At 42.7% G+C, this 19,981-nt stretch overlaps 1 protein-coding gene and 1 long non-coding RNA gene across 5 annotated transcripts in view; both read left to right on the forward strand.

Moving 5' to 3' along the window:
* The window catches only part of palm2akap2 (PALM2 and AKAP2 fusion), a 166,338-nt gene extending 155,447 nt beyond the window's left edge, over positions 1-10,891 (forward strand). For 3 of the 4 annotated variants that reach the window (XM_029692452.1, XM_029692451.1, XM_029692454.1), the window contains 3 exons: positions 104-297; positions 4,119-4,157; positions 9,817-10,891. In XM_029692452.1, coding sequence (XP_029548312.1) covers positions 104-297; positions 4,119-4,157; positions 9,817-9,966 — 383 coding nt within the window. In that variant the 3' untranslated portion in view covers positions 9,967-10,891. The remainder of the gene's footprint in view (positions 1-103; positions 298-4,118; positions 4,158-9,816) is intronic. The other variant, XM_029692453.1, reaches the window with a different exon arrangement.
* Positions 10,892-14,757: 3,866 nt separating this feature from the next.
* Positions 14,758-16,888, forward strand: LOC115149519 (uncharacterized). Its single transcript, XR_003866886.1, has 2 exons — positions 14,758-15,483; positions 15,516-16,888. It is a non-coding gene; the product is annotated as an uncharacterized LOC115149519 (long non-coding RNA).
* The last annotated feature ends 3,093 nt before the right edge of the window (positions 16,889-19,981 follow it).

Here is a 19,981-nt window from a genome sequence, read left to right on the forward strand (position 1 = left end):
AATATTTTTACTTAAGTACTTTACACCGGTGTATTATTGACAAAAGAAATTGTATTAGCATGTTCTTTTACAATGTTGATTCCAACCCTTTTTTTGTCTGCAGGTAAGATAGAGAAGATTCGTCCTGTGCCCCCTGCTTCCCCATCCTCGTTTGAGGGTCCTCTGCCGTCGCCCCTCTCGGACCTGAGCAGTGATGACTCCGGGGGCAGCGGTCGCCCCAAAAACTTCATGCAGACCCTGATGGAGGACTATGAGACTCACAAAGTGAAGCGCCGGGAGAAAGTAGAGGACAACAGCGTGAGTAATAGTAGTAGTAGTATTAGTAGTATTAGTAGTATTAGTAGTAATAGTAGTAGTAGTAGTAGTAGTAGTAGTATTAGTAGTAGTAGTAGTAGTAGCAGTAGTAGTAGTAGTATTAGTAGTAGTAGTAGTAGTAGTAGTATAGTAGTAGTAGTAATAGTAGTAGTAGTAGTAGTAATAGTAGTAGTAGTAGTAGTAGTAGTAATAGTAGTAATAGTAGTAGTAGTAGTAGTAGTAGTAATAGTAGTAATAGTAGTAGTAGTAGTAGTAGTAGTGGTAGTAGTAGTAGTAATAGTAGTAATAGTAGTAGTAGTAGTAGTAGTAGTAGTAGTAGTAGTAGTAATAGTAGTAATAGTAGTAGTAGTAGTAGTAGTAGTAATAGTAGTAATAGTAGTAGTAGTAGTAGTAGTAGTACAATTGATGTTTTCTCCTGGTGCTCATTGATCTGTCTTTCTCAGGGTTTAGTAGTGACCTACAGTAGCCTGGGTACGTGACTTGTTTGTGCTATCATTCCACTCGTTATCTTATGCTTAGTATAGTACAGTTGCATTCTGTTGCGTTTCATTGTGAGGTTTTAAGTCATACCAGAAGGCTTTCACTTCTCCCTGACAGTAATTGCGTCCCAAATGACATTCGGTTCCTTATATAGTGCACAAGCTTATTGGCTCTGGTCAAAAGTAGTGCAGTAAATAGGGAATAAGGTAGATGTGGGATGAATGATTTATATATATACACTAGATGGCACATAGTGGGTGCAGTGTTGGAGCAACTGTGCCTCCATCTTGGTATTCCCCCACCGTTAATTAAAAAAAACAATATTTAGGAAGATATAGAAATGCTTTTATTAATGTCTACATTGTTTATTCTATTACAGACACCTTAATGCATACTTTTAAATTATTATGTCAGTTAAACATGCTAATTAAATATATCTACTTTTTTTTTTAAATAAAAATGTTCCTTAAAGTATCATTTTTAGAGATTTCCTTTGTCATTTACATTACATTTAAGTCATTTAGCAGACGCTCTTATCCAGAGCGACTTACAAATTGGTGCATTCACCTATAATATCCAGTAGAACAACCACTTTACAATAGTGCATCTAAATCTTTTAAAGGGGGGGGGGGGGTTAGAAGGATTACTTTATCCTATCCCAGGTATTCCTTAAAGAGGTGGGGTTTCAGGTGTCTCCGGAAGGTGGTGATTGACTCCGCTGTCCTGGCATCGTGAGGGAGCTTGTTCCACCATTGGGGTGCCAGAGCAGCGAACAGTTTTGACTGGGCTGAGCGGGAACTGTGCTTCCTCAGAGGTAGGGAGGCGAGCAGGCCAGAGGTGGATGAACGCAGTGCCCTTGTTTGGGTGTAGGGCCTGATCAGAGCCTGAAGGTACGGAGGTGCCGTTCCCCTCACAGCTCCGTAGGCAAGCACCATGGTCTTGTAGCGGATGCGAGCTTCAACTGGAAGCCAGTGGAGAGAGCGGAGGAGCGGGGTGACGTGAGAGAACTTGGGAAGGTTGAACACCAGACGGGCTGCGGCGTTCTGGATGAGTTGTAGGGGTTTGATGGCACAGGCAGGGAGCCCAGCCAACAGCGAGTTGCAGTAATCCAGACGGGAGATGACAAGTGCCTGGATTAGGACCTGCGCCGCTTCCTGTGTGAGGCAGGGTCGTACTCTGCGAATGTTGTAGAGCATGAACCTACAGGATCGGGTCACCGCCTTGATGTTAGTGGAGAACGACAGGGTGTTGTCCAGGATCACGCCAAGGTTCTTAGCACTCTGGGAGGAGGACACAAGGGAGTTGTCAACCGTGATGGCGAGATCATGGAACGGGCAGTCCTTCCCCGGGAGGAAGAGCAGCTCCGTCTTGCCGAGGTTCAGCTTGAGGTGGTGATCCGTCATCCACACTGATATGTCTGCCAGACATGCAGAGATGCGATTCGCCACCTGGATGTCAGAAGGGGGAAAGGAGAAGATTAATTGTGTGTCGTCTGCATAGCAATGATAGGAGAGACCGTGTGAGGATATGACAGAGCCAAGTGACTTGGTGTATAGCGAGAATAGGAGAGGGCCTAGAACAGAGCCCTGGGGGACACCAGTGGTGAGAGCACGTGGTGCGGAGACAGATTCTCGCCACGCCACCTGGTAGGAGCGACCTGTCAGGTAGGACGCAATCCAAGCGTGGGCCGCGCCGGAGATGCCCAGCTCGGAGAGGGTGGAGAGGAGGATCTGATGGTTCACAGTATCAAAGGCAGCAGATAGGTCTAGAAGGATGAGAGCAGAGGAGAGAGAGTTAGCTTTAGCAGTGCGGAGAGCCTCCGTGACACAGAGAAGAGCAGTCTCAGTTGAATGCCCAGTCTTGAAACCTGACTGATTAGGATCAAGAAGGTCGTTCTGAGAGAGATAGCAGGAGAGCTGGCCAAGGACGGCTCGTTCAAGAGTTTTGGAGAGAAAAGAAAGAAGGGATACTGGTCTGTAGTTGTTGACATCGGAGGGATCGAGTGTAGTTTTTTTCAGAAGGGGTGCAACTCTCGCTCTCTTAAAGACGGAAGGGACGTATGTCCTCACTACATCAACAAAAATACTTAAATATATGTAATTTTGTCCTTGAAACATTTAATTGAAATACTGTAGACTTCCATTAATTCCTATGGAGGACTGCGCCTAATGGGGAGTGGCAATATGGCCGACCGGTGGCTTCAAACATTCTCAATGGCCAATACGTAGCATTTAATCAATCTAGGGTTCATATATATGCCGTCTGTCTCTGTTGGTAGTTGGTAGAGCTTGGTGCTTGCAACGACAGGGTTGTGGGTTTGATTCCCACGGGGGACCAGTACGGGGAAAAAGGTATGAAAATGTAAGTTGCTCTGGATAAGAGCGTCTGCTAAATGTTTAAAAAATATATTTTGTTGGGGGGGGGGGCAGACATCCGCTCCTCACTGAGTCACTAGCAGCGAAGGTCATTTTCTCTTCCTGTCACATGATCTCTGTGTTGTGACACTCCAGATCATCACAGGGGCTTTCCTGTGAAAAGGAAGTGAATTGACACAAAGAAAAAGGAACTGTTTACAGTGTAATCAGCATTAGAGTCACGTGAATGTAGTGGATTTCCCCCTTAATATAATGACATATTGACTTAATATGATTATACATAGAATTCATTTTTACAAAAACTCTAAATTGTACTTTGAAAGATTTTGCGGGCTGTCGAGCCTCTTGAATATGGACAGCTGCTAGTGAATAACAACTTACTGTTTATCATTACACGATAGCTGCTTAGAAGCGGTGTAGAAGCAGTTTTATATCCCTGTGAAAAGGAAATGCTGACTAAGTCCCAAGTGGCACCCTGTTACCTACATAGTGCACTACTTTTCCCCTGAGTCCTATGGGTCCTGATCAAAAGTAGTGCATTACATAGGGAATAGGGTGCCATTTGGGACAGACATTGCATTATCACTGTTGTTATTCTTTACTTCACGTTGTCCCTCTAATATTTATTCTCTATCTGTCTGTCTGTCTCCCCTCTGTCTGCCTCCCCCCTCTGTCTGCCTCCCCTCTGTCTGCCTCCCCTCTGTCTGTTTCCCCTCTGTCTGTCTCCCCTCTGTCTGCCTCCCCTCTGTCTGCCTCCCCTCTGTCTGCCTCCCCTCTGTCTGCCTCCCCTCTGTCTGTCTCCCCTCTGTCTGTCTCTCTCTCTCTGTGTCGTCTCGTCCCGTCCCTTTCCGTCTGTCTGTCTCTTCTCCGTCTATCTCCTTTCCTCTCTGTTCATCTGTTCATCTGTCCGTCCGTCCGTCCGTCTGTCTGTCTCTGTCTGTCTGTCAGTACACCTGTTTGATGCGCTCTAGGAAGGATACTACAGAGGTATCTACCTGTCCAATGCTCTGCTTTCTGCTTACAGGCTTGGTCTCCTGTTTTGTGTGTGTATCACAGGGCTCTGGTCAAAAGTAGTGCACTGAATAGGGAGTCATGCTGTGTTGGTGGCCTTGCATGTTGCTTGTCCTGTTGTCCATTGGGCTTCGCATGACCTCAACCATAGAAATATAGAATAACTAAAATGGCTATATTGACTTGAAATGGGAAAACTCCATTCTAGGGATTCAACTTCTATGACTCCAACACCAACATGTTGGTGAGGCCTAGAGATGCATCAGGACACTACTACATTACTACATTACTACACTACTACACTACTACACTACTACATTACTACACTACTACACTACTACATTACTACATTACTACATTACTACATTACTACACTACTACACTACTACATTACTACACTAATACATTACTACATTACTACATTACTACATTACTACACTACGACACTACTACATTACTACACTACTACACTACTACATTACTACATTACTACATTACTACACTACTACACTACTACATTACTACATTACTACATTACTACATTACTACATTATGATGCATCAGGACATTACTACATTACTACATTACTACATTACTACACTACTAAATTACTACATTACTACACTACTACATTACTACATTACTACATTACTACACTACTACATTACTACATTACTACACTACTACATTACTACATTACTACATTACTACATTACTACATTATGATGCATCAGGACACTACTACATTACTACATTACTACATTACTACATTACAATGCATCAGGACATTACTACATTACTACATTACTACATTACTACATTACTACATTATGATGCATCAGGACACTACTACATTACTACATTACTACATTACTACATTACTACATTATGATGCATCAGGACATTACTACATTACTACATTACTACACTACTACACTACTACATTACCACATTACTACATTACTACATTACTACATTACTACATTACTACACTACTACATTATGATGCATCAGGACATTACTACATTACTACATTACTACACTACTACACTACTACACTACTACATTACCACATTACTACATTACTACATTACTACATTACTACATTACTACACTACTACATTATGATGCATCAGGACATTACTACATTACTACATTACTACACTACTACACTACTACATTACTACATTACTACATTACTACATTACTACACTACTACATTATGATGCATCAGGACATTACTACATTACTACATTACTACACTACTACACTACTACATTACCACATTACTACATTACTACATTACTACACTACTACATTACTACATGACTACATGACTACATTACTACATTACTACACTACTACACTACTACATTACTACATTACTACACTACTACACTACTACATTACCACATTACTACATTACTACACTACTACACTACTACATTACTACATTACTACACTACTACATTACTACATTACTACATTATGATGCATCAGGACATTACTACATTACTACATTACTACATTACTACATTATGATGCATCAGGACACTACTACATTACTACATTATGATGCATCAGGACATTACTACATTACTACATTATGATGCATCAGGACATTACTACATTACTACACTACTACACTACTACATTACTACATTACTACACTACTACACTACTACATTACCACATTACTACATTACTACATTACTACACTACTACACTACTACATTACTACATTACTACATTACTACATTACTACATTAGTACATTACAATGCATCAGGACATTACACCATTACTACATTACTACATTACTACATTACGATGCATCAGGACATTACTACATTACTACATTACTACATTACTACATTACGATGCATCAGGACATTACTACATTACTACATTACTACATTAATACATTATGATGCATCAGGACATTACTACATTACTACATTACGAGGCCTAGAGATGATGTCTGGGATGAAAGAGCATTGCATCTATTTTGTGTTGCCTTCTGGTTTCAGGGTCCCTAAATGAACCCTATTCAGTAGTGGTCCACTGTGTCCCAAATGAACCCTATTCAGTAGTGGTCCACTGTGTCCCAAATGAACCCTATTCAGTAGTGGTCCACTGTGTACCAAATGAACCCTATTCAGTAGTGGTCCACTGTGTCCCAAATGAACCCTATTCAGTAGTGGTCCACTGTGTCCCAAATGAACCCTATTCAGTAGTGGTCCACTGTGTCCCAAATGAACCCTATTCAGTAGTGGTCCACTGTGTCCCAAATGAACCCTATTCAGTAGTGGTCCACTGTGTCCCTAATTAACCCTATTCAGTAGTGGTCCACTGTGTCCCAAATTAACCCTATTCAGTAGTGGTCCACTGTGTCCCTAATTAACCCTATTCAGTATCAGTGTGTGGGTAAAATCATCGGAGAAGTCAAGCCAGAAAACAAAAAGCCATATTACAATCTATGCGTTGTGATAATTGTGTTGTTTGCTCTATAACCTGTTAGTTCATATGCCTTGACACCGTGATATATAGGCCTAAAGGCAGAGACAATAAGAAGACAGTGGCAGAATAAATTCAACCACACCTTTGTTTCATCACAAAGCCAGAGAGCAACATCTGTCTGATGAAGTCCACAAAGCATATTGCATGTAACAAACAGTTACATGACCTACTGCAAGGGTCAAGAAAGTTCATGTTTTCGACATTTCCAGACCACTAAACAGCTATTGATTTAGAACCACAGAGAGTTACCTCATGAAGGAAACAGGAGCTGCCGCCACTCTTCCAGCACCATTTCAACTTCATCAAAACACATCTGTTTACTCTAATACAGTGACAACTAGAAGATTCCATTAAATAATTTAGGTCAATCAACTAAATAGTAGTCAGCTAAATATCGTGAGTGGAAGTAGGAGAACATGTTGACTCACCCTAGAGAAACACCAATGCCATCCTTTTTCATGTTGCCTAAACGGTCCAGCACTCTGTCATCCAGTACCCGCTGTTTATTGTTGTCCCTGGCTACCTGGTTAAAATGCTTTGCTCGCTAGCCTAACTTCCTTTCATGGGCAACGTTAAGCTAGTTAACATTAGCCTTCTACATCTAGTTACATATTGAACTTCCATCCTCTCAGGTCAGGGGCACAACAATGTATGAATTAATGGTTGGATCAGAATCACCATTATAATCATTGGTCAGTACGGAGAAATAAGTAAAACCACAAGTCCAGATCCCTATCTCTATCCAAGGATAATTTAGGAAAGGGCCAGTTTAGTTAGCTAGCTAGCCACTGGAGGACAACAACACAACGATATGCAACAAATCAAGTTTTTCCTGTCAGTGACGTTTGTCTTGATGTGATGTGATTGGTTTGAAGCCAAATCCAAACTGGCTTCCCTTGACATTTTTTTTTTTGGTGTGCCAGGACCAATCACAGTTGAGCTCACTTAGTTTAGCGCAACGCTGATTGGCTATTATTTTTATTAATAATATTTTTTAATCAAGGGAAGCCAAATGCTCGCTGGCTTCCCTTTCATTCAACGCTACAGGCGGTCACAATATCATACTCTATTTGGCCAGACAGCATCAGATAAATGGGCTACACTTCATTTACTACAGACACTGAAACAGAGGGTTTTGCTCCCTCGAATGCTTTCTCCGGTGAGATACAATCAGCCACTTGCGAATTGAAGGAAATTTATAAAAACACAGAAAGACAAAATGTTTTTGTATTTTATTTAATTTTTCTTGGTAATTGGGGGGGAAGCTTGGCATCCATGAATACACGCCACTGACAATGTTCCCTATTTGGTGCACTACAATATAGTGCCCTACTTTTGTTGTGCACTAAATAGGGAATAGGGTGCCATTTGGTATTGAACCAGTGTGTGTGTGTGTGTGTGTGTGTGCTTACTCACTCACTCACTCTGACCTGCACTCAGACATGTTGTTCAAACGCAATGGCTCCTTCCTGGTACCTCTGACCCACTGCGGCACCAAGACAACATAATCCCCCTCGCTGCCTCTCTCACTCTCCCACCTATAGGACTGCCTATAGTAACCCTGCTAGCCTGCTAGTTAAATAAAGGTTAAATAAAAATGAAATCAATATAAATTGTAGCCTAGTGGTTAAGAGCATTAGGCCAGTAACCGTAAGGTCGCTGGTTTGAATCCCCGAGCTGGCAAGGTGAAACGTTCTGCCCCTTGAGCAAGGTAGTTAACCCCCCAAAAAAACAACAACTGCTTCCTGTACCGTGGATATTTATTAAGGCAGCCCTCTGCACCTCTCTGATTCAGACGAGTTAGGCCTGTTTCCTTTCACTACCCTCCTGCAGTGTGTCTTGATGCCCCGGGTAACCTGTTGTTGTCGTGGTGTGCATGCATGTCAGCCTGTGTATAGTTGCCATGCTCGGTGTGAGGTTTATACAGGGTTTACTGTGGTTATATGGCGGCTGTGAGTAAAAGATAGGTAGAACTATAAACAATACCCTATATACCGTAATACCAATGGAATATAGCAACTAGAACTTAAATTCAATTGAATATAACTTTTAATTTCATTTCATTGGGTAAAAAAAACTATACAACAAGATATGCAATGGATGCCCAGAGGATAACACAAAATTATTACAAAATTATAACACTGCATCTCCTAGTAGACCTGAAGGTTCTCTATAGCGTTAGTAGACCTGAAGGTTCTCTATAGCGTTAGTAGACCTGAAGGTTCTCTATAGCGTTAGTAGACCTGAAGGTTCTCTATAGCGTTAGTAGACCTGAAGGTTCTCTATAGCGTTAGTAGACCTGAAGGTTCTCTATAGCGTTAGTAGACCTGAAGGTTCTCTATAGCGTTAGTAGACCTGAAGGTTCTCTATAGCGTTAGTAGACCTGAAGGTTCTCTATAGCGTTAGTAGACCTGAAAGTTCTCTATAGCGTTAGTAGACCTGAAGGTTCTCTATAGCGTTAGTAGACCTGAAGGTTCTCTATAGCGTTAGTAGACCTGAAGGTTCTCTATAGCGTTAGTAGACCTGAAGGTTCTCTATAGCGTTAGTAGACCTGAAGGTTCTCTATACCGTTAGTAGACCTGAAGGTTCTCTATAGCGTTAGTAGACCTGAAGGTTCTCTATAGCGTTCGTAGACCTGAAGGTTCTCTATAGCGTTCGTAGACCTGAAGGTTCTCTATAGCGTTCGTAGACCTGAAGGTTCTCTATAGCGTTAGTAGACCTGAAGGTTCTCTATAGCGTTCGTAGACCTGAAGGTTCTCTATAGCGTTAGTAGACCTGAAGGTTCTCTATAGCGTTCGTAGACCTGAAGGTTCTCTATAGCGTTAGTAGACCTGAAGGTTCTCTATAGCGTTAGTAGACCTGAAGGTTCTCTATAGCGTTAGTAGACCTGAAGGTTCTCTATAGCGTTAGTAGACCTGAAGGTTCTCTATAGCGTTAGTAGACCTGAAGGTTCTCTATAGCGTTAGTAGACCTGAAGGTTCTCTATAGCGTTCGTAGACCTGAAGGTTCTCTATAGCGTTAGTAGACCTGAAGGTTCTCTATAGCGTTAGTAGACCTGAAGGCCGTGTTTGTTCTGCCTGTTGACTGACTTGCTGTTCTGTTTTCTGGGTTACCAGGTGCTGGAGGCTACCCGCGTCACACGCAGGAAAAGCAACATGGCGCTGAGGTGGGAGGCGGGGCTTTACGCTAATGAGGATGGAGAGGAAGAAGAGGAGGAAGAAGAAGAGGAAGAAGAGGAGGAGGAAGAGGAGGAGGAAGAGGAGTAGACAGTCCTCCCTTGTGTTCTGTGACTATCAGGAATGTAGGGATAGATGGATAGAGGGATAGAGAGATGAAGGGATGGAGAGAGGAGGAGACAGCAAGACAACCACCAAGTATTTATTTTACTAAGTATTTTGATCACATGACCTGTCACGTGACCTACTGGATGGACCAACCAGGAAGTAACATCCATCCCCACACTGGAATACAGAGAGACCCATGGGATACGGCTGGTTGAGTATTGGTTCAACACAGAGACATACACTCTCAGAACAAAAAATATGCTATGTAGAAGCAAAAATGGTTCTTCAGCTGTCCCTGTGGGAGAACCCTTTGAAGAACCCTTTTGGTTTCAGGTAGAACCTTTTTCAGTTCCATGTAGAACCCTTTTCACTGAGGGCTCTACATGGAACCCAAAAGAGTTCTTCCAAGGGTTCTTCCACAGGGACAGCCAATGAACCTTTTTGGAACCTTTTTTTCCCCCCCAGAGTGTGTACGCTTGTCAAGTGATCCTATTCTATTATCTCAGTGGTGTGAGGAAGGATGTCAGACTCTGTGGAATCACTGGAATCCAGACTTCGTCCCAAATGGCACCTTTTTCCTATCGTGCAATATGGGCCCTGTTCAAAGTCGTGCACTACATAGGGACTAGTGGTCATTGTCAACCTCGTGACTATATGTAACCTTCTATATTACCAGTATTCCTCAGTAAGACAAGTGTTTAAATATATATTATCACTCTAGATCTGCTTTAAATGAGTTCCGTATTTATAAAGTAATAAAATAAGTCCTCTCCTCTTCCATTCCTAACATTTTACGATGGAACTTGAAACACACAGATACAGTATATGAGTTATCTAAAGAGCAGATAGGAGTTCATTTAAACTGAATAGCATGTTTAGATTGAAAGCATTGGTCACTCGGAAGGAAGGAAGGAAGGAAGGGAGGGAGGGAGGGAGGGAGGGAGGGAGGGAGGAAGGGAGGGAGGGAGGGAGGGAGGGAGGGAGGGAGGGAGGGAGGGAGGGAGGGAGGGAGGGAGGGAGGGAGGGAGGGAGGGAGGAAGGAAGGAAGGAAGGAAGGAAGGAAGGAAGGAAGGAAGGAAGGAAGGAAGGAAGGAAGGAAGGAAGGAAGGAAGGAAGGAAGGAAGGAAGGAAGGAAGGAAATGGAGAAATGGAGAAAGCTATCTGCAGGTCATTTCTCAATGATTAATAATCACTTAATTGATCAGTTTGATCAATAAAGGAAGAGTTCATGTGTTTATAGATGGTTGGGATTATCAGGGAGTTGATGAGTGAATGTCCTACTAATCAATCAAGGAGATGAATGAGTTGAACATGAACATGCTCGTAGTCATAGATGTGCCTATTAACAATTATCGTTGTCATTTCAAAACAAACTATGCGATATGTCCCAAATGGCACCCTATTCCCTACATAGAGCCTATGGGCCCTGGTGAAAGGTAGTGCACTATATATATATATATATACATATATATATATAGGGAATAGGGTACCATTTGGGATGCATGCATTGTAATGCAACAGAAGTGGCGTAGAAATATAACTATTATGGAGACAGTCAAAATGGCCGACCAGTCCACCCATGATGACATAATTCAAATTCTATGGATGTGAGACGATATACATGTCTGTGAGTTTGTGTTTTTTGGACTGTACAAGACAATATCATCATCCAACTGGTTTCAAAACAGTCTGTATTATTAAGTATTTGAATGTCAGATATTTAAAAATAATAATAATAATAATAATTGTAACCCACTGATCATTTCTGTTGTACCTATTATCGGCATTGCTTGTTAAATTTGAGCTCTTCTCTGATGTAAGCAGTCTTTACTTGTGACATAATGACATAGGATTGATGTGGATGTGATGTATGGAAAATCTGCTTCGGGAAGAAATGTTCTGATGTTTGACTCTTGATCTTGGTAGCAGAGGGGAGAAATTGGTGAGATTTGTTACGCTTTTTGAAGAAGTCCATTGTCCTACAGTTAGATTGGGTCAAGGACCACACATTTCAAAACACCACAGTCTATTGCAGTCAAAATGATAGTTTGCATGAAAATATAATATTTTTGAAATCCAGTTATTATATCTTTAAAGGGGGCATATTTTTCAATACCAATAGGCACAGCTCTATAGTTCATTCAAAAAGTATTCAGACCCCTTCACTTTTTCCACATTTTGTTATGTTACAGCCTTATTCTAAAATGGATTAAAATTGTTTTTTTTCCCCTCATCAATCTACACACAATACCCCATAACGACAAAGCAAAAACAGGTTTTGAAATTTTTGCTCTTTGAAATAATACATTTACATAAGTATTCAGACCCTTTACTCAGTACTTTGTTGAAGCACCTTGGCAGCGATTACAGCCTCTAGTCTTCTTGGGTATGACACTACAAGCTTGGGTCACCTGTATTTGGTTTCTCCCCATTCTTCTCTGCAGATCCTCTCAAGCTCTGTCAGGTTGGATGGGGAGCATCGCTGCACAGCTATTTCTCTCCTGAGATGTTTGATCGGGTTCAAGTCCGGGCTCCGGCTGGGCCACTCAAGGACATTCAGAGACTTGTCCCGAAGTCACTCCTGCGTTGTCTTGGCTGTGTGCTTAGGGTCGTTGTCCTGTTGGAAGGTGAACCTTCGCCCCAGTCTGAGGTCCTGAGTGCTCTGGAGCAGGTTTTCATCAAGGATCTCTCTTTACTTTGCTTCGTTCATCTTTCCCTCGATCCTGACTAGTCTCCCAGTCCCTGCAGTTGAAAAACATCCCCACAGCATGATGCTGGCACCACCATTCTTCACCGTAGGGACAGTGCCAGGTTTCCTCCAGACGTGACGCTTGGCATTCAGGCCAAAGAGTTCAATCTTGGTTTCATCAGACCAGAGAATCTTGTTTCTCATGGTCTGAGAGTCTTTAGGTGCCTTTTGGCAAACTCCAAGCGGGGTGTCGTGCCTTTTACTGAGGAGTGGCTTCCGTCTGCCCACTCTATCATACAGGCCTGATTGGTCCCATGTGGCTCAGTTGGTAGAGCATGGTGTTTGCAACACCAGGGTTGTGGGTTCGTTTCCCACGGGGGGCCAGTACGGAGAAAAAAATATATGAAATGTATGCATTCACTACTACTGTATGTCGCTCTGGATAAGAGTGTCTGCTAAATGACTAAAATGTAAATGTAAAATTGGTGGAGTGCTGCAGAGATGGTTGTCCTTCTAGAAGGTTCTCCCATCTCCACAGAGGAACTCTGGAGCTCTGTCAGAGTGACCATCAGGTTCTTGGTCACCTCCCTTACCAAGGCCCTTCTCCCCCGTTTGCTCAGTTTGGCCGGGCAGCCAGCTCTAGGAAGAGTCTTGGTGGTTCCAAACTTCTACCATTTAAGAATGATGGAGGCCACTGTGTTCTAGGGGACCTTTAATGCAGCAGAAATGTTTTGGTACAAATCTGTGCCTCGACACAATCCTGTCTCAGAGCTCTACGGACAATTCCTTCGACCTCATGGCTTGGTTTTTGCTCTGACATGCACTGTCAACTGTGGGACCTTATATAGACAGATGTGTGGCTTTCCAAATCATGTCCAATCAATTGAATTTACCACAGGTGGACTCCAGTCAAGTTGTAGAAACAGGATGCAACTGAGCTCAATTTCAAGTCTCATAGCAAAGGGTCTGAATAATTACAGTTGAAGTCGGAGGTTTACATACACCTTAGCCAAATACATTTAAACTCAGTTTTTCACAATTCCTGACATTTAATCCTTGTAAAAATTCTGTGTTTTAGGTCAGTTAGGATCACCATTTTATTTTAAGAATGTGAAATGACAGCATAATAGTAGAGAGAATGATTTATTTCAGCTTTTATTTCTTTCATCACATTCCCAGTGGGTCAAAAGTTTACATTAACTCAAGTACTATTTGGTAGCATTGCCTTTAAATTGTTTAACTTGGGTCAAACATTTCGGGTAGCCTTCCACAAGTTTCCCACAATAAGTTGGGTGAATGTTGACCCATTCCTCCTGACAGAGCTGGTGTAACTGAGTCAGGTTTGTAGGCCTCCTTGCTCGCACAAGCTTTTTCAGTTCTGCCCACAAATTTTCTGTTTTGCACTTTTCGCAACAAGGTACGTTCATCTCTAGGAGACAGAACGTGTCTCCTTCCTGAGTGGTATGACGGCTGCGTGGTCCCATGGTGTTTATACTTGCGTATTATTGTTTGTACAGATGAACGTGGTACCTTCAGGCATTTGGAAATTGCTCCCAAGAATGAACCAGACTTGTGGAGGTCAACAATTATTTTTCTGAGGTCTTGGCTGATTTCTTTTGATTTTCCCATGATGTCAAGCAAAGAGGCACTGAGTTTGAAGGTAGGCCTTGAAATACATCCACAGGTACACCTCCAATTGACTCAAATGATGTCAATTAGCCTATCAGAAGCTTCTAAAGCCATGACATAATTTTCTGGAATTTTCCAAGCTGTTTAAAGGCACAGTAAACTTAGTGTATGTAAACTTCTGACCCACTGGAATTGTGATACAGTGAATTATAAGTGAAATAATCTGTCTGTAAACAATTGTTGTAAAAATTACTTGTGTCATGCACAAAGTAGATGTCCTAACTGACTTGCCAAAACTATAGTTTGTTAACAAGAAATTTGTGGAGTGGTTGAAAAACGAGTTTTAATGACTCCAACCTAAGTGTATGTAAACTTCCTACTTCAACTGTATGTAAATAAGGTATTTCTGTTTTTTTTTATTTTTAATACATTAGTAAACATTTCCAAAAACGTGTTTTTGCTTTGTCATTATGGGGTATTGTGTGTAGATTGCTGAAGATTTTTATTAATTTAATCCATTTCTTTTTTGTATAAGGCTGTAAACGTGACAAAATGTGGAAAAAGTCCAAGGGGTCTGAATCCTTTCCGAAGGCGCTGCATGTACAGTCAGAACAAGACAGGAGTATTACCTTCTCTTAATGGACTAAACAACAACAACAGGAGAAGTTAGCTATTCATTTGACACTAAAACCAGAGATGATAAAACAATGGACCAGCTGAGAACAACAACATCTTTTTACTACAACGCCAAAAAAAGAGCCTGTTTTTCCTGAATGAGGACTCTACTAACCCACAAAAACCAGAAACTGAGAAGTAAGGAAGTAGGTTGTGGGCCGTGCCCTCTGACCCCAAAGAACATTCTGGGCATGCTCTGAGTCTGTTCATTTCCCTGGAAAAAAATACCACAGACTGCAACTCAAATGGCACCCTATTCCCTATATATTGCATTACGCTTGGACATGGTCATAAGCTCTGGTTAAAAGTAGTGTACTATATAGGGAATAGGGTGCCATTTGAGATTCAAGCCACCCTCAAGAACCTTGCAAATGGTTTCTTATAGTGTTTGTTTTTAATGATGCATATAATATATCAAAAAGTATTTAATGGACAATTGTGTCCTTTTATATGAGTTCAAGAAGTTTTGATTTAGTTTCTGCTTTAGACTGATGACACAGAGAGGTGTGTTTCTGCTTTAGACTGACGACACAGAGAGGTGTTTCTGCTTTAGACTGACGACACAGAGAGATGTGTTTCTGCTTTAGACTGACGACACAGAGAGGTGTGTTTCTGCTTTAGACTGACGACACAGAGAGGTGTGTTTCTGCTTTAGACTGATGACACAGAGAGGTGTGTTTCTGCTTTAGACTGACGACACAGAGAGGTGTGTTTCTGCTTTAGACTGACGACACAGAGGTGTGTTTCTGCTTTAGACTGACGACACAGAGAGGTGTGTTTCTGCTTTAGACTGACGACACAGAGAGGTGTGTTTCTGCTTTAGACTGACGACACAGAGAGGTGTGTTTCTGCTTTAGGCTGACGACACAGAGAGGTGTGTTTCTGCTTTAGACTGATGACACAGAGAGGTGTGTTTCTGCTTTAGACTGACGACACAGAGAGGTGTGTTTCTGCTTTAGGCTGACGACACAGAGAGGTGTGTTTCTGCTTTAGACTGACGACACAGAGAGGTGTGTTTCTGCTTTAGACTGACGACACAGAGAGGTGTGTTTCTGCTTTAGACTGACGACACAGAGAGGTGTGTTTCTGCTTTAGACTGACGACACAGAGGTGTGTTTCTGCTTTAGACTGACGACACAGAGAGGTGTGTTTCTGCTTTAGACTGACGACACAGAGAGGTGTGTTTCTGCTTTAGACTGACGACACAGAGAGGTGTGTTTCTGCTTTAGGCTGACGACACAGAGAGGTGTGTTTCTGCTTTAGACTGACGACACAGAGAGGTGTGTTTCTGCTGTAGACTGACGACACAGAGATTATACTATGGTCGTGTCCCAAATGGCACCCTATTCCCTACACAGTGACCTGGTCAAAAGTAGTGCACTATTTAAGCAATAGGGTCCCATTCAGGATGCAACCTGTGTGTGTGGGGCAACAGTGTTACCTGGGCAACAGTGTTACCTGGGCAACAGTGGTGATTTGTTGACATTCAGACAGTATTCTATTTGTCTTGAGAGAGGAGAGCAAGAGAGGGAGAGAGGATGAGAAGGGGAAAGAGAGCATTAAGAGATTATCCTGAACTTCCTAACGTTGTCCAGGAAGATGAACATAGATTGACCTGTGACCCAGGAAGTAATAATGCTGATCAGTGATTGGCTGATGATAGACAGAGGGCATGTATTACTTAAAGACAGTGTTGGTAGTTTGAAATTATGAACAGAAACACAAAGAGGTTTTTGTATCTGAAAAGAGTTAACTCACAAAAGGAGAAATTTGTTTTATCATCTGGTTGTTGTGATGTGTATGGGAGACAAATACTATTTTTGAGAGTTTTTTATTTGTGCAGTGGAAAATACACTAAAGGAAAATAGTTTTTCAGGGGCCTGTGTTTAAATACAGTGCACGCTCATCACAGAGGAGAGAGGGAGAGAGAGATGCTCATCACAGAGAAGAGAGGGAGAGAGAGATGCTCATCACAGAGGAGAGAGGGAGAGAGATGCTCATCACAGAGGAGAGAGGGAGAGAGATGCTCATCACAGAGGAGAGAGGGAGAGAGATGCTCATCACAGAGAAGAGAGGGAGAGAGATGCTCATCACAGAGGAGAGAGGGAGAGAGATGCTCATCACAGAGAAGAGAGGGAGAGAGATGCTCATCACAGAGGAGAGAGGGAGAGAGATGCTCATCACAGAGAAGAGAGGGAGAGAGATGCTCATCACAGAGGAGAGAGGGAGAGAGATGCTCATCACAGAGGAGAGAGGGAGAGAGATGCTCATCACAGAGGGGAGAGGGAGAGAGATGCTCATCACAGAGGAGAGAGGGAGAGAGATGCTCATCACAGAGAAGAGAGGGAGAGAGATGCTCATCACAGAGGAGAGAGGGAGAGAGATGCTCATCACAGAGAAGAGAGGGAGAGAGATGCTCATCACAGAGGAGAGAGGTAGAGAGATGCACATCACAGAGAAGAGAGGGAGAGAGATGCTCATCACAGAGGAGAGAGGGAGAGAGATGCTCATCACAGAGGAGAGAGGGAGAGAGATGCTCATCACAGAGGGGAGAGGGAGAGAGATGCTCATCACAGAGAAGAGAGGGAGAGAGATGCTCATCACAGAGAAGAGAGGGAGAGAGATGCTCATCACAGAGGAGAGAGGGAGAGAGATGCTCATCACAGAGAAGAGAGGGAGAGAGATGCTCATCACAGAGGAGAGAGGGAGAGAGATGCTCATCACAGAGAAGAGAGGGAGAGAGATGCTCATCACAGAGGAGAGAGGGAGAGAGATGCTCATCACAGAGGAGAGAGGGAGAGAGATGCTCATCACAGAGGAGAGAGGGAGAGAGATGCTCATCACAGAGGAGAGAGGGAGAGAGATGCTCATCACAGAGGAGAGAGGGAGAGAGATGCTCATCACAGAGAAGAGAGGGAGAGAGATGCTCATCACAGAGGAGAGAGGGAGAGAGATGCTCATCACAGAGAAGAGAGGGAGAGAGATGCTCATCACAGAGAAGAGAGGGAGAGAGATGCTCATCACAGAGAAGAGAGGGAGAGAGATGCTCATCACAGAGGAGAGAGGGAGAGAGATGCTCATCACAGAGAAGAGAGGGAGAGAGATGCTCATCACAGAGAAGAGAGGGAGGAGAGAGATGCTCATCACAGAGAAGAGAGGGAGAGAGATGCTCATCACAGAGAAGAGAGGGAGAGAGATGCTCATCACAGAGAAGAGAGGGAGAGAGATGCTCATCACAGAGGAGAGAGGGAGAGAGATGCTCATCACAGAGAAGAGAGGGAGAGAGATGCTCATCACAGAGAAGAGAGGGAGAGAGATGCTCATCACAGAGAAGAGAGGGAGAGAGATGCTCATCACAGAGAAGAGAGGGAGAGAGATGCTCATCACAGAGAAGAGAGGGAGAGAGATGCTCATCACAGAGAAGAGAGGGAGAGAGATGCTCATCACAGAGAGAGGGAGAGAGATGCTCATCACAGAGGGGAGAGGGAGAGAGATGCTCATCACAGAGGGGAGAGGGAGAGAGATGCTCATCACAGAGGAGAGAGGGAGAGAGATGCTCATCACAGAGGGGAGAGGGAGAGAGATGCTCATCACAGAGGAGAGAGGGAGAGAGATGCTCATCACAGAGGAGAGAGGGAGAGAGATGCTCATCACAGAGGGGAGAGGGAGAGAGATGCTCATCACAGAGGAGAGAGGGAGAGAGATGCTCATCACAGAGGGGAGAGGGAGAGAGATGCTCATCACAGAGGAGAGAGGGAGAGAGATGCTCATCACAGAGAAGAGAGGGAGAGAGATGCTCATCACAGAGGAGAGAGGGAGAGAGAGATGCTCATCACAGAGAAGAGAGGGAGAGAGAGATGCTCATCTAACCATGTTATGTATCATTATTTGGGCGCGCGCGTGTGTGTGTGTGTGTGTGTGTGTGTGTGTGTGTGTGTGTGTGTGTGTGTGTGTGTGTGTGTGTGTGTGTGTGTGTGGTCTTCAGAATACTGAATTTGCAACTAATAAATATGCAAAGTTAATGTTAGGATAACAAGAGGGTAATGTAACAAAAGGGTCATGTGACAAAATGAGCATGATGGGGTAACAAGAGGGTAATTTAACAAAAGGGTGATGTGGCAAAAGGGTAATGTTCGGGTAACGAGATGGCAATGTATCAAAAGGGTAATGTGGCAAAAGGGTAATGTTGGGGTAACAAGAGGGTAATGTAACAAGAGGGTAATGTCGGGGAACAAGAGGGTAATGTTAATGTAACAAGAGGGTAATGTCGGGGAACAAGAGGGTAATGTTAATGTAACAAGAGGGTAGTGTGAGGGTAACACGAGGGTAATGTAACAAAAGGGTAATGTTAGTGTAACAAGAGAGTAATGTTAGGGCAACAAGTGGGTAATGTTGGCATAACAAGAGGGTAATCTAACAAGGGGGTAATGTTATGGTAACAAGAGGTTAATGTTAGGCTAACAAGAGGGTAATGTTAGGGTAACAAGAGGGTAATGTAAGGCTAACAAGAGGGTAATGTTATGGTAACAAGAGGGTAATGTTAGGGTAACAAGAGGGTAATGTTATGGTAACAAGAGGGTAATGTTATGGTAACAAGTGGGTGTGTTCTCCCAGCTTTACACACCTGTCTGCTATTTGATTAGCATTAGTCAAAACATATACTGCAGATGGAAACTGCGTGCTATTGCCATGTATTTACAATGTACAGTCTCTTATAGCATTAAGATACCAAAACAGCACAAATCCTATATTTGAAATAAAACATTCATCAAGTTGAATTTGGTCTCAGAACTTGAAAAGAAAGTTGATTTTTCTTGAATAACTAAATGGGTAATCGTACTGTATATTTGGTGGGATAATGCAGTTTGCCATGTGTGAATATTAAAACCATTTCAGGGTCAGAAAACAAATGAGGAAGTAGCAGCACAATAGAAGTAAACACATTATACGGTAATAATGTAAACACATTACAGCTGCCTTCAATACTATAGCCTACCATATTAT

This window comes from Salmo trutta, chromosome 15, assembly GCF_901001165.1.
Source record: "Salmo trutta chromosome 15, fSalTru1.1, whole genome shotgun sequence".
In the NCBI taxonomy this organism is placed as follows: domain Eukaryota; kingdom Metazoa; phylum Chordata; class Actinopteri; order Salmoniformes; family Salmonidae; genus Salmo; species Salmo trutta.